Consider the following 10,350-nt stretch of genomic DNA (forward strand, 5'->3'; position numbering starts at 1 on the left):
GGGCTGGAGGCATCATCGGACCATTCTTCTTCGAAAATGCGGCTGCTCAGGCAATAACAAAAGAGTGCGTATGCGCCAGCAAAGCCGTGGAGGCCATTTACCCGATATGCTACTTCATACATAACCCTATACTGTATACTTTATGAATCAATAAAAAAATTTACAATTTTTCATTATAAACCTGTGTTTTCCATCAAAATTACTTCTTGCGTGAATTTTGGGACACACTTTATAAGAGGTAGGTAGGTACTCTAATGAGGAAACTAGGGCATAGAACAGTGATGGCGAACCTATGACACGCATGTCAGAGGTTACACGCGAACTCATTTTTTTGGTTGATTTTTCTTTGTTAAATGGCATTTAAATATATAAAATAAATATCAAAAAGATAAGTCTTTGTTTTACTATGGTTGCAAATATCAAATTTCTATATGTGACACGGCACCACATTTAAGTTAGGGTTTTTCAAAATGCTGACATGCCGAGCTCAAAAGGTTCGCCATCACTGGCATAGGATGAGGTTAATTTGCCCAATTTCACTTAGCTTATAAGTGGAAGAGTTGAAATTAGAGCTTGAATCTACTTATGCCAGATCCTAGGCTCTTAACTTCAGTATTCTACTTTCTGCAGCAATAAATGGTAGGATATATTTAGTTCTTTCTTTCTTTTGAAACAGGAAGAAGAGAATTTATCCAAAGATTAAAACTTGAAGCAACCCTGAATGTGCATGATGGCTGTGTAAGTAATTGTTGTTTTTCAACTGTGAAGGACTTTAAAATTGAGTATTTAAATGTTTGATAAAATGCCCCAGTCTTGCACACTGAAAGATTGCTGGTTCATGAAGGAAGCAGCCCATTGATGTTTCTCTCTCTCTCTCCTTCTCCCTCCTCTCTCTAAAAATCAATTTTAAAATCTTACAAAAAAAAAAAAAATTCCCCAGTTTTCCCTGAAGAGATTGTGACTGGCCAATAAATTGGGAGAATTAAGTTTTACATTAAAGTGATTTTGAATTTGGAAAAGTATATGTTAGGTGTTTTTTAAAGTAGACATGGTCCATGTTACTCCATCTTGATTAAAAGTGGAAGTCTAATTCTTTTTTTAAAATTTAGATATAGTTCATATACCATAAAATTCACCCATCTTAATGTGTAATTCAGCATTTTATTTTCATTTTTTATATTATTTACATATCTATTTTATTGACTGTATTGGGGTGACATTGGTTAATAAAATTATATAGGTTTCAGGTGTACAATTCTCTAATACACTGTATATTGTACTGTGTGTTCACCATCCCAAGTCAAGTCTCCTTCCATCACCATTTATCTCCCCTATAATTCAGTGGTTTTTAAAATATAATCATAATGTGGTACCGCCGTCACCACTATCTAATTCTAGTATATTTTCAGCATCTGAAGTATAAGTTTGTACCATTTATCAGTCATTCCCATGCCCTCCCCACCTAGCTGTTGGCCTTCACTAGTTTACTTTCTGTCTCTGTAGATATGCCTCTTCTGGACTTTTTATGTAAATAGAATAACATATGTGGCTTTTCAGAATTGCTTCTTTCACTATCATTAATGTTTTCAGGGTTTGTCCATGTCACAGTATGGGTAATGTGGCTGAATAATAAATATTTCATTGTGCAGATATTTTGTTATAAGCAAATGGGCAGTCCCATTTTGTTTATGATATTTAGGTTGGTTTCCCTTTGGGCTTTTATGAATGATGCACCCATGGACTTTTGTGTACAAGTTTTTGTGTGACATGTTTTCTTTTCTCTTGCATATAGACCTTATTGTGGAATTAATGGGTAACAGCACAACTCTGTCAGTTTTGAGGTGCTGCCAAACTTTTTTCCAAATAGCTGTGCTATTTTGCATTCTTTCCTGCAATGTATAAGGCCTCCAATTTCTTGATATCCTCACCAACTCTTACTTTCTGTGTGTTTTTTTAAAATTATTATAGCCATCCTAATAGGTGTGAAATAGTAACTCATTGTGGTTTTAGTTTTCATGAAGATTTACACCTGTTTTCTTCTAAGAGTTTCATCGTTTTGGCTATTACATTTAAATGTTTGATCATTTTCAGTTAGTTTTTATATATGGTGTGAAGTAGGGGTCTAAATTCATTCTTTTGCTTGTGTATATCCAATTGTCCCAGCATCATTTGTTGAAAAAACTGTTCTTTCTTCATTGAGTAGTCTTAGACTCCTTGATAAAAATTACTTGACCATGAATGTAAGGGTTTATTTCTGACTATCAGTTCCATTCTGTTGATGTGTGCTTATGGTTATGACAGCACCACACAGCCTTGATCACTGCAGCTTTGTAGTAAGTTTTTCTAATTCCTTTTTATGTGACCCAGTTTTATGTCTCTGGATATAAAATGAATTTGTTAAAATAATTTAAATAATAAAATTTAAGAGAGACAGACATTTCATTGTGAATTTTCAGAATATTGTGTTTGCTAAATAGTAGTCAGCATGTACTTTCAGGAAGTAAATTGATAAATACTATTTTCTGTATACACAACCTCATTAGTGATATAAATTTTGAACCATCAGTTAAGTAAATGATTCATACTTGTTTTATGTTCAGTTTGCTGCAATCCCTTTTTTGCTTTCTTTTTAGGTTAATACAATCTGTTGGAATGAGACTGGAGAGTATATTTTATCTGGCTCAGATGACACCAAGTTAGTAATTAGTAATCCTTACAGCAGAAAGGTAAGTGGTTTATAAAATCTACAATTTCATGAGAGAGAGAAAAATCAAGAAACTAGAAATCAAGAAATTGTAAATAATCATGGACTGGGCATTTGTAATAGAATATTCTTATTTTGCTCACATTTGTTATATAATTTATAAGTTATTACAGCCAGGTCCCCTACTTTCCTTTGGAAAACGTTAGGTTTCCTTCTGCTTTTTGACTCTAGAATACTTAAGCATGCTTCATGTTATCCAAGTGGATAAAATTGCCAAAAGTGATATTATCTCAATAAACCATTCTTTGGGGGCCAGGGAGGCAATGTGATTTTTTTTTTCTTTCTTCTCAGATAAACTAATTTTCAGCCAAGCAGTGTAAGAAACGGGATTTTATCAGTTTAAAAACAGTCGCTAGGTTCTAGTGACTTGTTTCTTCAGTTCAGTAAGCTGGGCTATGAACTAGGATTGTGTTCTGGTTCTTACTGGTTCTTCCTCTGACTTCTTATATAGAAGGAATGTGCAACTATTTTTATGTCAGTGAGAACATGGTAGATGGGCACCCTTTTTTAATAGTATCAATCTTACAGAATAAATAGTTCATGTATTTTTTATTCCTACAAACAGTTAAGATATTTAAATAAATGTTTGTGGTCCTTCAGCCTAAAAAGAGGTTCACATTGAGGCTGTCATTGATGGAAAAGACAGGTCACAATTTTATTTCAGAGACAGCTTTGCTTAATTGTGCTGGCTTACCAGAGGGAAACTTGATGTTTTCAAGCTCTGCTTCTCGTAGGTCTGTAATTACTAGGACAACCTTTTTCTTACAGTGGAGAAATTCTTGATCATTAGAATTTCAGTGCTTATAATTTATAAAGCACTCATCTAGGTACCAACGAAATTTCTTTAAAAAATGCAAAGCTTTATATTTTTTTAAATTGTGATAAAATGCACATAACATAAAATTAACCATTTTTAGGAGTTCAGCTCAGTGACGTTATATACATTCACCTTATTGTGACACTATCACTCCCATCCAGCTACAGAACTCTTCATCTTGCAGAACTCACACTCTGCCCATTAAACCGGAGTTCCCCTCCCGGCAACCCTCCCCCCACCCCACAACCAATATTCTACTTTCTGTCTCTCTGAATTTGACTACTTCTAGGTACAACAGCTGGTGCTGCTGGCCGTAGTTTGATGTTAATGAACTTCACATATGTTTATGCAGCATTTGTCCTGTTGGGACTGGCTAATTTTACTCAGCATAATTTTCTCAATGTTCACCCACATTACAGCATGTGTCAGATTTTCCATCCTTTTTAAAGCTGAATAATATTCCATTGTGTGGATAGACCACATTTTATTTATCCATTCATCTATCAGTGGACACTTGGGTTGCTTTTGCTTTTGTCTGTTGTAAATAATGTTGCCGTGAACGTAAGTGTATAAATATCTCTGCAAATCCCTGCTTTTAGTTATTTTGTGAAAATGCCCAATGGGTCCTAGCTGGTTTGGCTCAGTGGATAGAGCATCGGTCTGCGGACTGAAGGGCCCTGGGTTCGAATCTGGTCAAGGGCACATGCCCAGGTTTCGGGCTAGATCCCCAGTAGGGGGCATGTAGGAAGCAGTCGGTTAATGATTCTCTCTCATCATTGATGTTTCTACCTCTCTCCCCCTCCCCCTTTCTCTCTGAAATAAAAAGATACATACATATATATATATATTTTAAAAAGCCCAATGGCATAATTTTTAAAAGATCAGGTGTTTCTCTTTTAATTGCTTTTTTAAAAATGATATTTGCTTTATGCATGGTTCCTAGTAGATTATATTTATTTGAAAAGTAATTGCTCATTACCTATCCTCATTTCCAATTTGAGAAATGATTAAACAGGTTATACTTTCAGAGATTTTAGGTATAGGAAGACTGTCTTTTTCACATAGTGGTTTTAATAGTTCCAAATTTGGTATCATACAAGGAATATTTTTATTGTAAAAGACTAATGATTCATTACATAGGAAAACAGTTTTTTGATCCTGAGTTAAATCTTTTCTTATAGTTTCACTCTAGTTTTAGATTCTTTGAATTCATGGGAAGATTAATTTATGGCTAATAAAAGTTTCAAAACACTACCTATAGAGTTACGAGATTAGAGGTGTTTCTTGTTAGTGGTATATCTTAATCATATATATAATAAATCTCAAATATATTAAAAAGAGAAGTTTTGTTTTCCAAAAATTATGGGCTAGTTTATTTGGATCAATCCTCCCACTGAAGACAATGAAAAGATGCTTGATTAAATAGTCCTAAAAATAACAAATAGCTTTTAAAATAGTCCTAAAAGTAACAGATAACTGCTTGATAGTGAGGCATTCAATCCAAAATGGTCATCAAAATTCTTCACATCTCAGAGGGAAAAAAAAAAATATGAGTGATTTTGATTTCTTTTTTTCCTAATTATAATAGTTCAAATCAAATGGTAATATTCATTGAGATAAAAATGTTAATGAGAATTTATTCCTGGCTATGCTTATGTTAAATATGAATGTTTATTTCTAGGAAATAATAAATTGCCAAGAATTACCTTCTTTGTATGTTTCAGGTTTTGACGACAATTCGTTCAGGGCATCGAGCAAATATCTTCAGCGCAAAGTTCTTACCATGCACAAATGATAAGCAGATTATCTCCTGCTCTGGAGATGGAGTAATATATTATACCAATGTTGAGCAAGATGCAGAAACTAACAGACAATGCCAATTTACGTGCCATTATGGAACTACCTATGAGGTGCAGTATTAATTATAATTATATATGTGATACATATGTGTATGTTTTTGTGTAAGTGTGTGTATGGTGCATGTATGTATGTAGTACATCTGTAAAAATAAAAGGGTAATATGCTAATTAGACTGGATGTCATTCCGGACATCCTTCTGGACAAAGCCAGGGACTGGAGGGAAGCCTGGGTCCTGGGTGCCAGAGGGAAGATGCAGCCGGGGAAAAGAAGGCCTACTCTTGCATGAATTTCATGCATTAGGCCTCTAGTATGTGTAGATTTGTGTATGTGTATATACACTCCTTTGTGAATTTGTAGGCAAAGAAATTATTGACAGAATATCTAGATTTCAGTAAAGTATTTGAGAGAATGGGTCTTGATAAGCTTGGAAATAAAGTTAAGAAATAAGCTATGAGTAATAGTAATAAGAAATAAGCTGTGAGTAATAGTAATTATGTGAGCAACCATACTCTTGGCAAACAGGTGTCAGCCTTTAAAAGATGCTTCTGTATTGTGCTTCAGAGCTCTCTACTGGGCTTTCACCTCTTACACACTTTATCACTGTCTTGCATAAAGTCTTTTTGTCAGGACTACAATACTGGTAATGTTTTAACTACAATAGCTTTGTAATACTTTTTGAAAGCAGCAAGAATGAGGACTCCAGCTTTGGTTTTCTTTGTCCCGATTGTGTTGGCTATTTTGTGTCCTTTGAGGTTCCATATGAATTTTAAGATTTTTTTTCCTGGTTCTGTAAAAAAAAAATGCCACAGGGATTTTGATAGAAATTGCATTAAATCTAGGTCACCTTGAGTAGTATGGACATTTAAACAATATTAAGTCTTCCAATTCATGAACATAGATGTCTTTTCATTTGTGTGTGTCTTCTTTAATTTCTTTCAGCATGCTTTGTAGTTTTTTTGTATACAAGACTTTCACCTCCTTGAATAAGTTTATTCCTAAGTATTTTACTCTTTTTGTTTGTAATATAATGAGGTTGTTTTCTTAATTTCATTTCCAGATTGTTTATTGTTAGTGCTTAGAAGAAGCACAATTGATTTTTGTGTTGATTTGTTAACCTGCAACTTTGCTGTATTCATTTATTAGTTTTAATGGGTTTTTTTGGGGAGGTGGAATCTTTAGAATAGTATACATATAAGACCATGTCATCTTCGATCGGAGATAATTTTGCTTCTTTTTCAATTTTGATTACTTTTATTTCTTTTTTCTTGCTTTAGCTAGAACTTTCAATACTGTATTGAATAGAAGTAATGAGAGTGGGCATTCATGTCTTGTCCCTGATCTGAAAGGGAAAGCTTTCAGTTTTTCACCATCCTGTATAATAAAAGGCTAATATGCAAATTGTCCCCTTGACCAGGAGTTCGACCAGGAGTTCGACCAGGGGGCAGGGCTGGCCAGCCAACCTCCTGCATCCCCTCCCCCCAGCCGTCTAGGCCATATTGCCCCAATTGGGGCAGGCAGGCTGGACCCTACCCATGCACGAATTCATGCACCGAGCCTCTAGTTGAATATGATGTTAGCCATGAGCTTCTCATATATGGTGTTTATGTTGAGGTAATTTCCTCCCTTTCCTAGCTTGTTGAGTGTCTTAATCATGAAATTTTGTCAAAATTTTTGAGACGTCATTTTAAATGCTTTAATCAATTCAGCATCTTACAGTTTTCTTAAACATTACCATAGAAGAAAACTGTAATGTGTTTATAGTACAATTACAAATTTATATCCAGAAATCATAAAAATTAGGCTTTGAATAGTTTGAACAAGTTTCCTAGGGAAAAATTTTTCTTGTCAAAGCTGTTAGAAGTTTATAATTTTAAAGAACTTTCTATCTTCAGGAACATTTGTTTCAAACTTCAAAGTAATGAGTCATATTAATTTAACTATTACTTCTTGCATATTTCTATATGTAATTTACTGTTTTGACTTAGTTGCTTTTGCCTTAATCATTTTATAAAACAGTAGGAATGCTCCTCAAAGCCATCTGTTTAAGTGTTCAATAAGAATACCTGGACTTTTGCTCTCATCTTCAGATTATGACTGTACCCAATGACCCGCATACTTTCCTCTCTTGTGGTGAAGACGGAACTGTTAGGTGGTTTGATACGCGCATCAAAACTAGCTGCACAAAAGAAGATTGCAAAGATGTAAGAATCAACTTTTTGTATAAATGATGCAAAATATTTAAGATTATAATTAAAATTGAAACAGTAAGCCCTGGCCGGTGTTTCTCAGTGGTTAGAGCACCGGCCCATGCACTCCAGGGCTGCGGGTTTGATTCCTGTTCAAGGGCATGTACCTGGGTTGCAGGTTCGATCCCTGAGGGTCCGGGCATATGTGTACGGCAACCAATCTATGCCTCTCTCACATTGATGTTTCTCTCTCTCCCGTCTCTCCTTCCCTCCCTCCCTCCCTCACTCACTCTTTCCCTCCCTCCCTCATTCCCTTCCTCCCAATCTCTCTAGAAAATCAAAGTTAAAAATATCCTATGGTGAGGATTAAAAAAAAAAATTGAATAGTAAGTTATCTCTGGATTATCGAGATAATGGGTCAGTTGTTTTGCAAAAATCTTCAATAGCATATATTTTATAATCAAGTTTTTTACATTAAAATGTTAATAGTGAAGTTAGGGAACTTGTATTTTTATTGTACATTTCAAATTATATATATATGAGAATTGTTCAGTATATGCTCTAGTGTTATAAAAACTAGAGCATTTATCAATATATACCACTTATGGAGATAATTGTGGCTCACCAATAGCCATGATGAAAGCATGTGGTAGTTTAGTGTCTTCTCTTTGTTTTTACCCTGGCTTTTAAACCAACAATTATATGTTCTCTTTTTTTTTAAATAACAAGATACCATTCTATCAATGTGTTCATTCAGATTTAGCACACTTCTCTATAGGCATAGCTTCACTATCAATTTTGTACTTTTAATACTATTTTAAACTTGAAAAAGGCCTGAGAAATCACGTAATGGCCCCAGACAGCTAACCCCAAATGTTATTTAGAAACAGTGGCTTTTTTCTCAGATCATTTTGAAGTACCAAATGAAATAAAGTATTGCTAAATATATTTTTACTGAAAGTGTCCACCTCCCCTAAAGAATTACTGGTTAAGTGCTTGCTAATTAAACCAGTTACTATTATTAACATTCTTGGGGGGTGGGAGAGATTATTTTCTATATTGAAACAGGAAAAAATAGAAATTAAGAAATTTTAAATGTACGATTTTTAAGTCCATTTTTATGTTACATATATGTACACACATACACACAACTAGGAAAGCATTGAACTAATATATAAAAGGCAGAATAAGTCTAAAATATCAGATTGTTTACTAGGGTATTTGATATTCCTGTTTCTCAGTAAATGGTAGATACTAAAATTTGTTATGGCAAATTCTTTTAAGACATATTTTAGTGTGCATGTAGTAAGATTTAATTGTGCTTTTATAACCAAAAACCCGGTAAAAATAAAGATGAAAGCAAAGCTATTAAGTGGAAACATTGTTAAAATTTACCTTAATAAAACTTTTTATTCCTTTATATATAAAAATGAATAGAGGCCAAAGTATGAAGAAAAACTGGCACCTAAAGTAATCCTTAACTACTAAAACAGAATTATAGAAGGCATTTGGTGAACAAATTCTATGTAACAGGAATAATGTTTTGAGGTCAATAATTAAATAAATAAAACATAAGGTGAATGTATTCTAAATACACAGCTATACTGAGAAGAGTGAGGAGCTCGCATCATAGACAAAATAGTATAAAATTAACAGAACACCTTAAGGATATGTGTTCTGGGTCATAACTCTTACATTTTTTAATGCTTATAGAGAGATAAATAGTGACATTATAGTAAAATCTGTCTTTTATAGGGTGTGTGTGTGTGAGAGAGAGAGAGAGAGAGGGAGGGAGGTTGTACTTTGTATTTGAGCTGGTAAGGAGAAAGATTTTACAAGTTAAAAGTATAAAAGTTTAAAATCAGTTAATAATACTTTGTTATATTTTAGTAGTAACAGAACTAAAATAATGTAAGTACCATATAAAATAATTAGTACTTATCATAGATAAAGGTAGATTATACCTCCATCTTTACTGTCCAGTGGACCAAAAACAGCAGCATTTCTAATGTGGTTAACAACTTATTGATACATTACATATGTGAGTATTTTACATTTCTAAAGATGTTCATTAGTCATAAGCATGAAGATATTTAGGGGGCATTTCTGAGAAATAATTCAAGTTGTATTATATTATTATCTGAAGTGCAGCTAGTTTTGAGAAAGGATTTAAACCATGATTAATGATGAGTTTCTTGAATTATTACCAGCTCTTTTGTAGCTGCTGTTGATTTAGCTGATGTTTGAGTCTTATATCTGGGAACAATTTTTATTTTTTTCCTCTTCAGAATTTATTTTGCATTATTCAAATATTGGTTGTTTTTAAATCTCTAATTAAATGTAGTTTTCCATATATGTTTTCTTACTTGGTTTGGTCCATGAGGAAAGCATAAAATTTGTATTAGAGGTCAGTTTTGGAGTTATATAGCAAACTGTAAAGAAAACAGTTTTTCTTAGAGTGATAAACTGCTGAGGAGGAATATTGACTGCATGTATTTATTTTCCTTTCACATAAGCTGAATGTGTTAGAAACTTATTGATAGAAAGAAATCTGAAAAATGAAAGGAAACCACGTTTTTCCCCTTTCAATGTCATACTTATTGAATTAGGATTTCTGAAAAAGTTTATTTTCTTCTAATTGAAGAGAACCTTTTTCTTTTTTTTTCTTTTTTTAAATATATTTTATTGATTTTTTACAGAGAGGAAGGGAGAGAGATAGAGAG

At 33.4% G+C, this 10,350-nt stretch overlaps 1 protein-coding gene across 1 annotated transcript in view; it reads left to right on the plus strand.

Annotated features, from left to right (window-relative positions):
• Positions 1-10,350, plus strand: part of DCAF6 (DDB1 and CUL4 associated factor 6) — a 74,445-nt gene that overhangs the window by 832 nt on the left and 63,263 nt on the right. Inside the window, exons 3-6 of the mRNA XM_014528529.1 lie at positions 677-738; positions 2,634-2,726; positions 5,306-5,491; positions 7,529-7,642. Coding sequence (XP_014384015.1) covers positions 677-738; positions 2,634-2,726; positions 5,306-5,491; positions 7,529-7,642 — 455 coding nt within the window. The remainder of the gene's footprint in view (positions 1-676; positions 739-2,633; positions 2,727-5,305; positions 5,492-7,528; positions 7,643-10,350) is intronic.

Source organism: Myotis brandtii, unplaced genomic scaffold, assembly GCF_000412655.1.
Source record: "Myotis brandtii unplaced genomic scaffold, ASM41265v1 scaffold64, whole genome shotgun sequence".
NCBI classification, from domain to species: domain Eukaryota; kingdom Metazoa; phylum Chordata; class Mammalia; order Chiroptera; family Vespertilionidae; genus Myotis; species Myotis brandtii.